Below are 16,740 nucleotides of genomic sequence, written 5' to 3' on the forward strand. Positions count from 1 at the left end.
GCTAGCATAAAGGAGGGGTTGGGGAAGGAGGGGTTTGTTAGTTAAATACATGGAAGAAAAGTTTGGTTATAAAAAGAGGCAACCTGGGAGACAACAGAAGACCCCTACCCCCCAAAAAAGAGAGAAGACCCCCAACTCCCCATCTGGGTCAAAGGCTGATGGTGAGGCCCTAAGGATCTCTCCAAAGTCATCTTGTGCTTCTGGCCTTCCTGCCCTGAGTGTATGACGTTTATTTCTGCCTTCTACCCTTTGAGACATCTTCTCTCAACTTCTAGGGGTCTTTTCTTCATCTTGTAGAACTGTAATGGGATCCGATGCCCTCTTCTGGTGTGTCTGAAGACAGCTGCAGTGTATGCATATACATACAATAAATAAAAAGATATTTTAAAAAAATATTCTCTGGGTGGTAGTGACGCACGCCTTTAAACCCAGAACTTGGGAGGCAGAGGCAGGCAGATCTCCGAATTTGATGCCAGCCTGGTCTACAGAGTGAGTTTCAGGACAGCCAGCACAACCTTTTGTTTTGCTTTTTTTTTTTTTTGCCAGTCAGTCTTGCACTTTATTGTTGTTGTCATCTCAGGCCTTGCCTGCATACTTTCGAAGAGGATACAGCTGCTCCTTCCGCTGCTGCTTCTTGGTCTTCAGCTTCTCCTCGTGCTTGGTGAGCCGGCGGCACATGGCTCTAGTCTTCTTGGGTTGCAGGTCTAGGGGCTTGCATTTCTTGCCCTTGAAGAATTTCCTGAGGTTTTCTTTTTGAGTTTGGCTAATAACAGTGAGGACTTGGGCGATAGATTTGCGAACCACTCGTATCTTGGAGAGCTTGGATGTGGCGCCGCCTGTCACTTTGGCGACCCGAAGCTGGGACAATTCCACCTTCAGATCGCCCAGTTGTTTCAACAGCTCCTCCTTCTTCTTGCCGCGCAGTCCAGAGCCTTAATCTTGGCCATTTCGGCGTTGTTCATGGCTGAAGCAGCCTGGTTCGAGAGTTGTTTTGCTTTTTAATGTCAAAACAAAACAGAACAAAAAAAAACCCAAAATATTTATTTTTAGCTTATTATTATATATTTAGTATTATTATATTATTCTTATTATGTTAGTAAGAGCTGTCTTGGAACTTGCTATGTAAACCAGGCTGGCCTTAAACTAACAGAGATCCCCCTACCTTTAATCTCAAAGGCAGACCTTTGTCTCCCCATCACTGAGATTAAAGGTATGCTCCATTCTCAGCTTGTTTCGACTTTAATTATGTGTGTGTGTATAGGGCCTGTGTGTACAGATGAGTACAGTGCTCTCAGAGTCCAGAGGCATTAGATTCCGCTGGAGCTGGAGTTACAAGCAGTTGTGACCTGAGCTAACATAGATACTGGCAACTGAGCCATCTTAACTGCTGAGCCATCATCTTCAGCCGCTGTAATTATCTTTTTTTTTTTTAATGTGTATGAATGTTTTGCCTGCATTTAAACATGTATACCATGTGCTTGACTGGTGTCCAGTCTCCTGGAACTGTGCCACTAGGAATTGAACCTAGTTCCTCCGGGACAGCACCTAGTGCTCTTAACCATTGGGCCATCCAGCCTCTTCTGTAATTATCTCTAGCGGCCAGTCTTACCATGTAACTTGAAAAGAAAACAGTTTTTACACAGCTTTGGTAGCACAAGTTACTGCCTGGTGAACATTCTGGTTTTCCAGAGCCTGCCCAACACCTTCCGGTTCCCTGTCTCATGTAAACTAGGTTGGCTTCAAACTCCCTGTATAGTCAAGGATGGCCTTGAACTCCACCTCCCAAGCACTGGGATTAGAGGCCTGCGCCAGCTCCCCAGTTTATATAATGCTAGAGACCAAACCCAGGCCTTCACGGATGCTAGGCAAGGACTTTACCAGGTGACCTTCATCTCCAGCCCCATGGGTTTTGTTTGTTTGTTTGTAGTCCAGAGAACCTCACATCAAGAGACAAGAATCGTGTCTTCTGGCTGGGCATGGTGGCGCACGCCTTTAATCCCAGCACTAGGGAGGCAGAGGCAGTCGGATTTCTGAGTTTGAGGCCAGCCTGGTCTACAAAGTGAGTTCCAGGACAGCCAGAGCTACACAGAGAAACAAAACAAAAATCATGTCTTCTATGCGTCTGGTATTTTTCTCATGTCTAAAAAAGTGTCAGAACTAACGAGGGCAGCTTGTTTTTTTTTTTTTTTTTTTTTTTTTGAGACCAAGTTTCCCTGTGTAGCCCTGGCTGTCCTGGAACTCACTCTGTAGACCAGGCTGGCCTTGAACTCACAGAGATTCACCCCCTCCTACCCATACCCCCCACTCCTGGTTAATGGGATCAAAGGCATGCACTATTGCCACCAGGTTTTATTTTTGTTTTTGACGGTGGTATCGCATGCTTCATTAGGCAAGCGCTGTACCACTGAAGCATTCCTGACTCCAAGCTGAGTGCTCCAGTGTGAAGTAGAGTGGATTAGGTCAGGGTAGAGCTAGAAGAGCCCAGAGGTCCAGGCTGTAGCCAGGCTCCTTCTCCTGGTCAGCCTTCCCTAGTTCTGTTGCAGCCCAGGAGTAGTTAGGATAGGTCATTGTGTGTAGATGGTGTCTCAGCTGTTCTGGGGTCCTGCCTAGGAACTAGCCCATCATTTCACCCTTTCTAGGCAGGGATGATGTCACAGCACAGGGGACTCACTAGAGCAGGGAGAAGCATTGGCCAGAAACGGCTCAGATGGCCTAGCTGGAGAGGGACCTGACCCTACCATTGCTTATTGTACAAATGAGATGGACATCAAGAGAGTTTCAAGGTCACACAGTAAATTGGCAGCTTTGAGGACCTAGAACCTACTTTTTTCTTTTTTTTCTTTCTTTCGTTTTCTTTTTTTTTTTCCCCTGGCAGTGAAACTCCCTAAATTCAAAGTCATGTTGCCCAGGGGGCTTAGAGACTTTTCTGGCTGCACCCAGGCAAGACCTGGCCAGACTGATCAGGCCCAGGGCAGGGAGGAGGGGTGTGTGTGTTGGCTCACAGGGAAAAGGCCACAGAGTGTCATCCCTGTGGCCTAAGGACACTGACTCAGGCAGACAATGACAAGGGAACAGGGTTCAGTGACTCACCCCTATTTCTCTATCTGCCTCTCCAGGGAGGAACTCCCGGGAGGCTGCAGGGACACATGTCAAAGGCTCCTCCTATCCCGAGGCAAGGGGCTGGGCCCCAGGAGAAGGGCAGAGCTCCACATCCTCTTGCTGAGACAAGCAGCCTCGGCTAACTAGGCAAAGGGCAGGGCAGGTGCAGCTCAAGGCTTCCTTTTCCACCCCAGCTTGGGTTTCGGCCTGTTTGCTGATGCAGGGGAGGTAGAACTGGGCTGGGCTAGCCAGAGCATCTAGGATGGACAATAAAGCGGTGATGAAAATGATACTTGCCTGGTTTAATCCAGACCGGCCAGTGTGATCAGCCTCGTCCACCCATTATTGCCTTTTCATAAGGAGATGCAATTCACCCCGCCTTAGAGAGGAGAGGATGAGGCGTGGAAACAGGGGGGAGCCGTGTGCTCAAGGCCTCAAAGCTGTAGCATGTCAGGATGGGACTGGAACCCGTGTTGAAGGGGGTCTACTCTTCCTGACAGGCTCCCCTGGAGAGAGGGAGAGAGAACCTTGTGTTTCTCTTCAGTAGCAAACATGTAGTCTTTTGGTACTTCCAGGAAACCTGGGGGCTGTCTTGAAATTGATCTGCTACCTGTAGTCCCAGGACAGAATCTCATGCACAAGTGGGGAAAGCCTTTGGGGAGGAAGAACTCTTTCTCAGCCAACCAAAACATACATTTATTTATTTATTCATTTATTTATTCATTTATTTATTTTTAAGACAGAATTTCGAGTCCTCCTCCTCCTCCTCCTCCTCCTCCTCTTCCTCCTCAATATGCTTAGTGGCAAGTGACCTTAACCATTGAGTCACTTCTCTGGCTTCCACCACGTATTCTTTCTAGCTCAAGCAGCCCCTTGAGCCTCTAGGTCTCCTCCCTAGGACTCTTCAGAGCCACTGAGCTGTTTGGGACTAAGTGGAGGTCTGAATGCAATGAGGGTGCTGTGGGGGAACCGGCTGGGGCAGACTGTTCCAATCTGTAGTGTCCCACCCTTGAACTGGAAGGGCTCGCTGTTCCAGAAGCCTCAGACCCTGGGCTGCGCATCGCCCAGACCCTTCGTGTCCAAGTACGGGACATGGAGTGGAGCAGGGTGATCCTGCTGAGTCAGGACCCGTGTTTCCATAAACAGCCCTGCTGACAGGCAACCTGGACCTGAGGCGTGGGGCAGGCTGGCCTTCTGTCAGGACCTCTGCAATTGGCCCTGTGTAGACCAAGCTCTCCCTTTGTTCCACAGGCTCTGTGGAAGGAAAACGGGTTGACCTCAGTGTGGCTAGGACCTTGTCTTAGTGGATGTTCGGTTGGACATTTTTTTTTTTTTCCCTGAGTCAGGATTTCTGTGTGTAGCCCCAGCTGTCTGGAACTTGCTCTGTTGACTAGTGTGGCCTCAAACTCAGAGATCTGTATGCCTTTGACTCCCAAGTGCTGGGCTAAAGGTGTGCACCACCACCGCCTGGTTGGTTTGAGGTTTCTAGCTATAGCTCAGGTTTGGGTGGTGAGGGCTTGCCCACCTTGCCCCAGATTTTCTTCCCTGGTACTCAGTTCGATCAATTATCTTGAGATGCCACACCTGTGAAGGCAGGCGATTCATAAGGGCCTGCCACTACCCTCTATTGATGGACCAAATAAGAAAGTCAGATAGGACTCACCACCTCAGCTGGCTACTTATTAATTTTGTAAATTTAGAGAAGGAACCTAACTTGGAAGCCACTTCTAAGCTTTAAAATGGATATAATGTCTTTCTCATGGGCTGCCCTGAGGATGAAATAAATCAGTGATAACCCTTTTCAAACACCCTGCCCAATCCAGTTCCGGGGCTTAGACAGCAGCAATGTGTACCAGGTAAGGGAAGAAAAAAACGTGTCCTCGGGGCCCTGGGACAAAGAGATGGCAGAGACCTCAAGGAAATCAAGTAATGGGAGGTGGCTGCTTTTGAGCCCCTGGCTTACTTCTGAAAGCCATCTCACCTCTGGGTGGCACTGGCTGAGAACCCAAGCATTAGACTGATGAATAGAGTCTGGTCTTAATGGGCCCGAACTAAAGACAAAGCACACAGAGGAGAGATCCGAGCAGGGAAGAGTCACCCTTACATCCTCCCTTCAAGATACAGGTGGCTCCTTAGAAACCCTCCCAGCCCTGGCAGCACAGCTCAAGCTGGGGGACCAGGGGTGGAAGGGGTGGGGTGGTGGCAGCAACGGCAGCTCCTGCTCCTAACTCAAGACAACAGCTTGTAGTGTGGGAAAGGACTATGGTAGGGGGCACGCCAAAGGGATATGAGGCCAACTGTGTCTACCCAGGTGAGTCACCGTGAGGGTGACAGACAGTCTCCTGAGGCCCACAGAAGGGGCCATCTCAAAGGGACCCCAGAAACACAAACAAGTAGGCAGAAGGCTATTATATATCATGCTTTTAATACAAACTTAAAAAAATCTGGAACAATATAAACTGTACAGATTTGATCAATCTTTGTTTTGAAACTAAATCTCTAAACACACCAATGTCTCATTCCAAAATATTGCACAATGTTCTGAATACAAAACGTCTTGATTGCATTCTTCCTTCGCTAGAGAAAAAAAGGTCGCCCCGCTCCCGGGCTCCTCTCTATGGCTGCTTCAGTGCCTGCTCCCATCTCTAGGGGGAGCTCTAGAGACTACAGCATCAAGACAGAGACAGCGTGACTGACAGCTGACATTCTTGACAATCTTATCCACCTTCTGTTTTGCTCCTGGGTGAGAGGGATAGAGAGGATGGGGCGAGGGGTGGAGGTGGTTTTATGTTCCTATTTTTTAAAGTTTGTTTTTCCTGAAAAAATATTGGTTTCTCTCCTCTTTTTAAGAAAAAATCTTGAAAAGAAAAAAATTACGTTTCTTACATTAGAAATATACATATATTATATATATACCTCTTACATTTTACAAATGTAGCAAATTATTCAATACAAACGGACACCAAAAAATGTAAAAAATAAAAAAAAGTTCTTCTACGAAACCAGGTAAATTAGTGCAGTTTTCTTGTTTTGTTTTTTTTTTTTTTCCTTAAAAAAAAAAATTAAATAAAATAGAAGCAAAAATGCCTAGATTTGCGATGAGACACTGAACTGGGCCCAAGAGCCCAGTCCAGGAGTCATGTTCCTGAACACTCATTTTTCTTCCTATTTCAAAAGACACAAGGGGCTCGGCTCCAGTCTCCCCATGTGTGAGAAAAGAAGCTGTCGTGGGTGCAGGTGGTACCTGTGTTCCTGTGGGAGGAGGGGCTGGGCAGGCGGGTAAGGCAACACCCAACTTGTCCCATGGAGGTTATCTACTTGGGACTGTCACCTGTGTGGGCGCCGAGAATGATGGGCAAGCTGGAGAAGACTCGGGGACAGGTGGTGCTAGGCTGAGAAGGCGGGGCCTCGCCCTGCTTGGGGAGGTAGAGCCGGAGCCCAATGCCAGGAGACAGGGTTGGCAGTGTCTGTCCGGGCTGAGCTCACTGCCACAGCAGTTCCCACCTGGGAGTCCCTGGGGAGAGTGGAGTAAGATGGGGTGCCAGGGGCTTTGGTGCTTTCTGGTGCAGGAGCTTCTCCTGTGCACAGGAGATACTCAGAGCCTCAAGGTCAAGTAGTGCGAGGTGAGGGCAGCCAAAAAGCACTGCTTCAGCTGAAGGCTCAGGACTGCCCACCACAGGCACGGACTCCAAAAAATTCTCTCCCCATCCCTCCCGCTGGGCTCAGGCCACGCAGCGGAGTTGCTGAAGTCTAGGGACTCCTCTCAGGCATCAGGCTTGGGTATCCTCCCGCCCTTCAGAGTTATTTTTGTTTTGTTTTTGTTTTGTTTTGTTTTTTGTTTTTGGTCAAAACAAAAGTGCAGCTCCCTCTGCAGTCTGGGAAACCAGTTTCTTATGCAGTGCTGTCCCCCGGGGTTTCTCGGGCTTAGCCTCGTGTCACCCCCGACACATACTTCCTTACAAAGAGACAATCAACCCACCCTGGGTCCACCCCCCAACCTCGTACATAAATAAGCAGGTGATAGAACCCAGGACCCATCTACAGAGGGAAGACCCGCGTGGCTTGGGATCCCAGAGGACACGACAGCAAGCCACACACTCACAGGCATGAATGCATACATGAAAACATACACTTAGCCCACCCTCTAAACTCTGCCCTAACCTCAGGCTCAGGGAAAGGCTGTGCTGGAGAAAGAGGCTGCATGTATCTGGTCCAGGCCAAGAGCGGGTGAGGGATGGGGCCACAGGACAGAGAAGAATTCCAATTAGAAAAAGTGCTAACCTCCCTATAGTCACAGACATTAGCTTTAGGGGGAGGGTGTCAAGTGGCCAGTCAGCAGCTTCCTGTGGCCCAGCCTGAGAGAGAGTTGAGGCTAGGGCCAGACTTATTTGGGTGGCAGGCCCTGAGAAGACAGCTAGGTTGGGGGTTGTGGACACGGGGGTGGAGGGTGGGGGGGTGTCAGCCTCTCCCTGTTTCAGCTCTTCCTTCCCGGTGAGCCTCAACACACTGATCCCAAAGGGGCGGAGGGAGGGAGTGGGGAGCAGCAATTCACATCTGGACCACTCTTAGCACAGGAAACCACTAATTAAAGTTGTCATATAGAAAACTACATGTAAAAAAAATAATTACAAAATCCAAACCAACCAAATGAAATCAGAGGCAGGCAGAATAGTCAGGGGCTGAGTCCAACACTTGTTGCTTTGGGAGCCCCTCCTACTCTGTGCCTGGGCGAATCCTTTTCCTAGCTGGGAGAATGAGAAGACTGGAATCTTTCTGTACAGTTTTCTTTCCCTCTTGCGTTTGGCCTTTCTTTTCACTTGCCTGTGGTCGTGTGTGCTCCTGGCCTGGCAGATGGGAAGACGGTCAGTTGGCCAGCACGACAGGCTGGAAGGGCTGGTTGGGATACTGCATGGTATTCAGGTTGTAGCTGAGGCCTTCCACAAAGGGCGATTTCTCCAAGAACAGGCTGTTAGCACCGCCTCCGAACACCTGGGACACATCAAAGCTGCTGCTGTTGCAAGTGCTGGCTCCACCGCTGCCGAAGGGGGCCGTGGTGCTGGTGCTCGGGCCTTCCACCCCATCGAAGAAGAGGCTGGGTGAGCCACCACCGTTGTACACAAACTCCTTGGCATTGGGGGAGAGCTGGGACTGGGGGGCCGGATTGGCTGGGATGAGGTTCAGTGAATGCATAGATAGAGAGAGGCTCTTGTGCTTCAGCAGGTTCTTTGTGGGTGAGCGGGCCATGCGAGGCTGCTGTGGCGGCGGCTGCTGGCCACCCGCCCCGCTGCCACCCACACTCACACCGCCAGATGCCCCACCACCCTTCTTCATCTTAGTGGAACCAAATTTGGTGGCAGCAAAAGAGGCAGTAGTAAAGGTGATGGGCTGGGCAGACCGGGGGATGAAGGTGGGGCTGGGTGACTGGCCAAAGGACGGCGAGGGAGAGCTGGACAGAGAGCTGTCCTGGCTGCCGATGGGCACAAACACCTGGGCGTCAGGGTTGAAGCTGCTCTTGATCTCTTTGTCCAGCTCTGGGGTACCACTCGCCTCACTGTCACCCAGGTACAGGACCTTCACGACTCCCTTCTCGCCAATCTGGTAGGATACCTCGAAAGGGTCAATCCAGACACTCAGCTCTTCGGGCACGTTGGCACGCACATCCTCCACAGCTAGGCCGCTCCGCTTGGCAGCCAGCTCCACCACAGGGTCTACCACTTCCCCAATGTGGACACAGCGGAAGCCAGAACCCTTCAACGGCTTCTCCGGGTACCAGTGGCCCTCATATTTCTTTCTCAGAAGCCGCTCTAGCTCCTCCCCAAACAGGTCTGCCCTGCGGCGGGGCAGCTTGTTGTATAAGTAGGAGATGATGAAGTTGAGGGCCACTTTGATCTCCAGCTGCATGGCCCTCTTCTAGGCCGAGATCTCGCACGCACACACGGGACACGTGCACAGCCCAAGAGCAGAGCGGCGGCAGGAACAGGCGAGGGATCCTGGGATCCAGAGGCTCCTGGAGGAGAGGAGAGAAGCAAGGTTACTATTTGTATAGAAAGGCCCAGCACACACTGCCTGAGCCGTGCCAGCAGGGTGAGCAGTGACAGAGCACAGCAGACACCAGCTTTGATCACACAGATCTACTGGTGTGCTCCTTGTCTTACTTTTTGATGCTATATAGCTCTGGTTGGCCTATAACTCACTATGTGGTAGACCAGGCTAGCCTCGAACTTGCTGTGATCTTACTTCCCCTTCCCTGAGTGCTGGGACTACAGGCCTGCACTGTGACTCCTGGCTTTGGACATGTCATTTCTCATAAACCCTGGTTTCCGTGAACCCAGTGAGGGGATAACGCTCTCCCCTGTACTTGGTACCTAGTACGCACAGAAAATAGTAATACGCTTTCTACCATTTTGAGAAGTCAGGACAGTATAAGAATGTCATCAAGTAACGAAGAAATAAAAGCAGGCCCCCAATCCAGCTGGATGCAAGAAGGTTCTTGCTGTCTCTGCAATGTCTTCATCAAGTTGTGCCCTGAAACTGTCACAGGCAAAGACATAAGTTTCCATTTTTTTTTTAGCTGCCCTCCTTAACTTGAACAAGACACAAGGTCACTGAGCATGAAGGGGCACTGCCAGCTTTTCTCTGGGGCTTGGACTCCAGTCATATCCACCTAGAACCCTGCACCCCATAAGTGTACATGCTGTGGGGCTCAGTCTGAGTTTTCAGAACCAATTTAAGAAGTAATGTGAACAGAGCCTCCAGTAATGGGGACAAGGCCATGATCCTTCAGAAAAAGATAAAAATCTGTTATAACCACAATTTGTCAGCCCACAAGGAAGCTGCTGGACCAGGGGCGCCCAGGGAAAGGGCAGGAAGCAGGGCCTTGGCGGCCGGCAGGGCAATAAGGGAGACAGCAGTGTGGCCTGAGGGAGTCTCCGCGGTTTCTGGCAAGGTGGAAAGGGATGAAGATGGCAAAGGAAAGGAACTTCCCATCACCCACAGCTTCCAGCTGGGGACCATCATCACCCAGTCTCCCAGGGACCGTCTGACCACCTGTCCTCGGCACCAGCTCAGATCTATCAAGTGTTTGGAGAGCCCCGCAGAGGAGATGGCCCAGCGCAAACACTCAAATTGTTATTTTGGGATTCTCTCAGAGCCAGATCCCACTGAGGTCAAAAAGCTTTATTCCCTACATCTGGGCAAGCCTTGTGTTTCAGGAAGGTGATCTGTGAGGATCTGGATGGAGCCAATGATCTTAATCTCATTTCCCCCCCCAAACGATGGCCTCTAGACTCCAGCTCCGGGAGAAACTGAAGTGAAGAGTTCCCCTCCATTAAAGGCAAAGCCGGAGCACGTCTCTAGTTAGACTGTTAGGCAAAGCCATGCTGTGACCTCATCGGAGACAGGGTTGACCAATGTCCCACCAAGGGCATCTTCTGTCCTGTGTGAGACTCAGGGCTGAATTTTGATTAATGATTAACGTTCTTTCTAGTTCCAAAATGGAGTTTCCAGACACTAGTGCTAGTTTTGAGAACCTTGAGGTTTTTGTTTTTGTTTTGTTTTTTGTTTTTTCGAGACAGGGTTTCTCTGTGTAGCCCTGGCTGTCCTGGAACTCACTTTGTAGACCAGGCTGGCCTCGAACTCAGAAACCCACCTGCCTCTGCCTCTCAAGTGCTGGGATTAAAGGCGTGAGCCACCACTGCCCGGCGAGAGCCTTGAGTTTTATGAACACTCACTGTCACACATTTTCATGTTAGTTCTCAGGCTCTCATGGGCATGCTTAGAACTGAATCTTCCAAGGAGACTTCTGGGGTGTGTGTGTGTGTGTGTGTGTGTGTTGTGTATACCTGGGAAGGCACGCAGAGTCAATCTACAGCAGGAAGTGTAAGCACCTCATTGAATCACCCTCAGTCCAAGGCTGAGAAACAGAAAGGAATTGCTGCTCAGAATTCCAGGAATCCTGACTTCCCCCTTAGCCTGGCCTCCACACAGGTCTGCTAGTTTCCTCAAGTGTCTACGCATGACCAAAACAGATTGATTTTAGGATCATTTTGGGTTTAAAAAGAATGGTTAAATCGAATAAGGAGTGTTACAAATGCCTTTAATCCCAGCATTTGGGAGGCAAACAGGCATATCTTTGAGTTTGAACAGGCCAGCCTGGTCTATATAGTGAGTTCTAAGATAGCCAGGGCTATGTAGAAAGAATGCCTCCAAAAGAAAGGAGAAAGAGATAAAGAAAAAAGGAGAGAAAAAGGGGCTTAGTTGACGAGAATCAGGGTCATCATCAGATACAAAACTCACAGCTGAGGACTCTGGGCATGGTGATGTGAGCCCATAAACTCATCACTTGGGGGTAGGAGCAGAAAAGCCAGTTCAAGGCCAGCTATACTAAAGAACTCCTATGTTCAAGCAACTCATGCCTTCTGCAATGATCGTTTAAGAATGAAGGTTCAGGGCCTGGAGAGATGGCTCAGCAGTTAAGACACTGGCTGCTCTTCCAGAGGTTCTGAGTTCAATTCCCAGCAGCCACATGGTGGCTCACAACCATCTGTAATGGAATCTGATGCCCTCTTCTGGCCTGCAGGCATAACACTATATACATAATAAATAAATTTAAAAAGGGGGGGGGGCTGGAGAGATGACTCAGGGGTTAAGAGCGCTGACTGCTCTTCTAGACTTCCTGAGTTCAATTCCCAGCAACCACATGGTGGCTCACAACCATCTGTAACAGGATCCGACACCCTCTTCTGGTGTGTCTGAAGACAGCTACAGTGTACTTACATATAAAGGAAAAAAAAAAAGGTTCAAGGTTCTAGAGAAATGGCCTAGTAGTTAAGACTATTCACTGCTCTACCAGAGAACCCGAGTTTGGCTGCCAGCACTCATGCCAGGCAGCTCTCAACAACCTGGAACTCTCCCTCCAGGGAATCTAATGTCTCTGGTCTCAGCCACCTGCCCTCATGTACACATACCCATATGAAGATACACAGATCTGTGCATAATTAAAAATAATAAGTTAGAAAAAAATGGAGGTTTGAAAGGACTACAGTGGTCCACTGAAGGTGTCCAACATGAGGAGAACGTTTGCATCAGGTCTCTGGAAGGGGCCTGAAGTTACGAGTGGTATTTTTAAAGGATTTTTTGAAAAGTAAAACAGATTCAGTGTCAATGTGATACTGTCTTAAACGCACTGTAGAGTCTCTTAAAACGAGCCTCTTAGTTATTCTACCCGGAAGGGCTTCTACACCTTTCTAGATGTAGAAACTTTCTCAAGTTTTGCTGTACAATTGCCTTCCAGTTACCCCTGTACCCCTGAACAGTACAGCCTCAGAAAGGGAACATTCTAAATGTAGGCCAAAGTCACTGAAAAGCTGCCTCACTCCAAACTACAATGGGATTGCTGTCATCAGCCCTGCCTAGAGAACCGGCATTCGTGGCATAAGCAACCGGGTCTGCACATCACTTATACCTCAGAGGTGTTCTGCACAGACAAGGACTCAAAGCGCCTCCTTCCCCTCTCTAACTGGAGGACATGTCAGGCCAGATGGACAGTGTGGAGCCTTACAAAAAGGCCAGGCGAGTAGAATGAGATCCCCTGCTCCATCAGCTCAGACTCTAATTTTGACTTCGAGAAGCTTACAGAGCAGAGGATTAAAGTGCTGCTACTGTCCTGTCTTCAGCTAAAGATAGGCGCAACCATTTGGCCGAGTTTGTTTTTTTAGAAAGTGATGGGCAAATTATAGTCCTTATATATAAAATATTTATGGAAGTACGTTAAGATTGGAAAGCTTAGAAATAACTACCCTTCCAAAAAAGAACAAACAGATCTGTTAAGCAGCTGCAGTGGACTCGGATCTTTTTTTTTTTTTTTTTTCAACAAAACACTAGAAAGATAACCAAAGAAAGAAAGGAAGGAAGGAAGGAAGGAAGGAAGGAAGGAAGGAAGAAAGCGAGAGAGAAGCAATGTTGTAGAAAGGGCGAGGAAAAGGAATCTATACCTCCCATATAAAAAATTCAGGTATCTCAAATTCCCAACATCCTAGAATCAATCATCTCCATGCTTCAGGTAAATGTGGGTAGGTGGGGGCATTTTAACATGGTCAAGAAGTACAGCCACAGTGGACAGCGACAGCAAGGCTCAGCTTGCTTCCCAGGGATTAGTCCTTAGCTTTTATCCTGGAGGCAGCGGCCCAGCGGGCAATATAGATTGCAGCCCTTCCAGGATATTTGCAGTGATGAGCGCATCGGGCTTACACCCCATATCACAGTCCAAGGCAGGTCCCTTCAGGGATCTCAGGGGCCCCAGGCTCGCCTCACTCAAGGCGGTACCGCTCAGCACTCTGGGAGACGTAGTCCTCTGGCCTCCTGGCGAGGCTAGAAACTCGTGACCTACTTTTCGAGCACACTACACTTCCCTGTGTACTACGCGAGGGCCCAGCCAGATAGACCGCGCATGCCCCGCTCTAGGTCCTGGCCAAGGGTCCGAAGCCCAGGAAAAGTTTCCGATGCACATGCGCACTGCAGCGAGTGGGTGCCCCCCCCCCCCCATCACCAGAGACGTTTGGCATAAATCTGCCCATAAGGCCTCTCACCGGGTATCCTTTCTCCCCACGTCCTTGTTCAGGCTAGACTCCAATAACTCCCCTTTTCTTTCATGACCTCCTAAGCTTACTGAATCAGGGCTCTGCAACTAAGGGGTTTTTCCTAGATGAACCAGGTGGGCTGGAATGGATAGAGCCACCGCTCCGGCCCCAGCCTCTGGATCTCAAAGGAGTGTCGCTGTCTGTGGTAGATGTAGGAGCAGTGTATTCAAGAAGAAACGAGCCCTTTTCACCTAATACTCAGTAGGCTCTGCTCCAGCACCTCCACAGCCAGGAAGGGAATGGCAAGCATTAGATCCGATTCTCCAGTCTTGTTGGCCAAGCCAAAGAAATTCCTAGTAGAGCTGTGAGGAGGCACCCGGTCGACAATAAAGCCCGAAGCCGGTAGTGCCCAAGCCTTACCCCACTTTTAATACAAATCTGAGAAACCAGACCCAGGTAAAGGAAATGGGGAAAGGTTCCCAGGCAGGCAAGCAAAATCCGTACATCTGAAACCCGGGCATCATCCAATATTCAGAAAGTCTGAGTCTCCTCCCCATTACAAGGCCTACCCTAGGACCAGACTTACCAGATCCTCAGCAACCCTCCCCGGCAGGGTGTTAAACCTCCCTAATCCTGCCTCCCACACCAGCTGTTTTCCCCAGTGCTTAAGTGAGGCATTGGGGGTAGGCGCTCAGGCAAGCAACAGGATTTTTATTGTTGTTAAGAAATCAAAGAGAAACCAAACCCACTCCCAGGCCAGGGTGGATAGGTTAGGGTGGATGGGGGGGGGGGGGGTAGGTTAGACACCGAACTGGCACCGGAAACCCTGTCTGCTGATCCCAAAGCCTGCTGTGTGAAGTTCTGGTTGCTCCCAGGGGAGGGGATGGCTTTTCCCTTTTCCCTCCTTAGATTTTTGGTCAAGGGCGGAGTACATCCCCCTCAGACAGAAGGGGAAGTTTAGGAATAGAAGAGATCAGACACAATTAATACACTATCCGACAGGCTCTTTGGGTACTTTTTTTTCCGCCTACACAAGTATATAAAGAGCTCAACCTGCAATGAGTTCTTGCTCGGCAACCCAAGGGCACTCTCCACTAACCGGCCCTGTCACCAAGAAGGGGATGTCCAAATTTCCCATCTCACAGGTTCCAAAGGGACAGAAACAGACTGTGTTAATAATCACCACCCCGCACACGTGAAAAGCAGCCGAAAAATAAAGATAGAATCCCCTCCCTTCCCATAATTTATTTAACTCTGGCCAGAGTTTGGTTTCTGGGGGGGGGGGGCAAGGAAAACATAACGAGTGAGGCGTGAATAAATGGGGAAGGAGGTCAAGGAGGAAACGCTCTCCGCTTAGGAGAGGGCCGCACTCGAAACTAGGTACCCCAGGATCAAAGAGAGTGATGGAGAGCGAAACAGGGGCGGATCCGGAGAGGGGCAGCAGGGGAGTGGACCAGTGTGGGCGTCCCCCGCCCGCAAGCCCGCGCACTCACTCGGGTCTCCACGAAGGGTCCGCTCTGCAGGCCGCGGGACGGAGGTCTCTCTCCCAGCTTCCCGGGCACCGCGAGGCTGAGGGCCACGGTGTCCTTTTACGTCGTTTGAGGGTAGAGAGGGACGAGGACCGAGCTCATGTGATTCTTTCCGCTGTTTTTGGAGGTCGAGCTCGGCGGCGACGGCGCGGGGATGGCGGACCCGAGGATGGCACCCGTCACGCGGTGGATGGAGGCCAGCCCTGGATGTACTCGTCTGGCAGGTCCTGTCCTTCTGGCCTCTCGGTTCCCACGACACTCAGTCTCAACGACCTGCACCTTCCCGCGCCTGGGCCCGAAGTGAGCAAAGTCAATGAAAAGTTTCACCCTCAGCAACCCTGCGCATGAATCTGCTTTCCCCACCCCTGCGTGATGCGTCCCTCCGCCCAGCCGGGGCGGGGCCGGGACTACTTTTCCTCCCTTGGCATCTTTAACCCCTCGCAGCCCAGTCGTAGGTTGGGATTCCAGGTTCTGCGGGAAGTGTAATAGCGATCTTCTCACCTTGTCTCCTCTAGACCCCTCCCTGCCACGTCCTCAGCGGGGCTGCTCACCCTCGGAATCCTTCTGAGCGCCTTAGCGCCGGATTTCTTCTCTTAAGACTCCAAAGCAGTCTGAGCTCGCCATGTACGTTTTTTTCTTTTTTTTTTAAACCGGTGTAGACCAACCCCGGGGAGGGTAGGGACAGACCTGGAACACAACAGGCCATTAGGAAGTAGCCTGGGACACAGTGGCTGTTGCTGGCATCACCGGGGCCCTGAGAACTCCAAACCCTAGCCCCAGCTCTCAAAGTTCCCTAAGACCTAGACGGCATGACTCTTCAGTTCTGACGGTCCCCGTGACTTGAACTCCCCGGTTCCGATTTGTTCATTCTGAATTTGGGGAGACAGTGGCACGATGCCACCTCCAGGAAGGTTCTGGATCTGAGTGTAGGCTAACCTGAGTTTACCAGTGTCGCCCTCCTGGTGGGGACGTGGAAGATCGAAGGGAAGGGAAGGGTGCAAGAAGATCGAGGGTTAGAAAAAAGAGCGGAGCACCGGTTAGTCATGCACTCCCAGCCCGGAAAGTTGGGTCCCAAACACCATAATAGGGCTGGCCACGCGCGACCGCCGCCCCTCTGCTGAGGTCCTCGAGCTCTCTGGAGCAGGTTACCCACGCACAGGAGAGCATGAGAGCCGCGCTCCTTCTAGCAATAGTCGCAGAAGAAGCGCCAGCCCTGGCAAGGTGAGCAGGGTGTTCATTAAGCCCGACAGCACCCGGCGGCGGCGAAGCGAGGCGCACCCGGGCCCGGATTTTGGTCACGCTTTTTCTACTCTGTGGCTTTGTGACAGTGCAGGCTCAGCGATGAGGGGGTCTAGGATCTGTGGCGGGTTGAAACCCTAGGAGAACTGGACTATCAGACTAGGCTGGAGGACCGCTGGCCTTGTGTACAGTTCCCCTAGCCCCCGCCTTAGTTCGCCTATTTTCCAATTCAACAACCCCTCCTCTTCTTCTTTTTTTTTTTTCTTGGGGGGGGGGGTTCGAGACAGGGTTTCTCT

General features: G+C 50.5%; 1 protein-coding gene and 1 pseudogene across 1 annotated transcript; both read right to left on the minus strand.

The window, feature by feature from the left end:
* Positions 1-533: 533 nt before the first annotated feature.
* Gm8444 lies at positions 534-996 on the minus strand (annotated as a pseudogene).
* A 4,507-nt stretch (positions 997-5,503) lies between these two features.
* On the minus strand, positions 5,504-15,560 carry Tob2 (transducer of ERBB2, 2). Its single transcript, NM_020507.3, has 2 exons — positions 15,170-15,560; positions 5,504-9,106 (listed from the first exon to the last, which is right to left on the minus strand). Exon 2 carries the CDS (start codon positions 8,998-9,000, stop codon positions 7,963-7,965), a length of 1,038 nt encoding a protein of 345 aa, NP_065253.1. The 5' UTR covers positions 9,001-9,106; positions 15,170-15,560; the 3' UTR covers positions 5,504-7,962.
* Positions 15,561-16,740: the final 1,180 nt, after the last annotated feature.

Source organism: Mus musculus, chromosome 15, assembly GCF_000001635.26.
Source record: "Mus musculus strain C57BL/6J chromosome 15, GRCm38.p6 C57BL/6J".
In the NCBI taxonomy this organism is placed as follows: domain Eukaryota; kingdom Metazoa; phylum Chordata; class Mammalia; order Rodentia; family Muridae; genus Mus; species Mus musculus.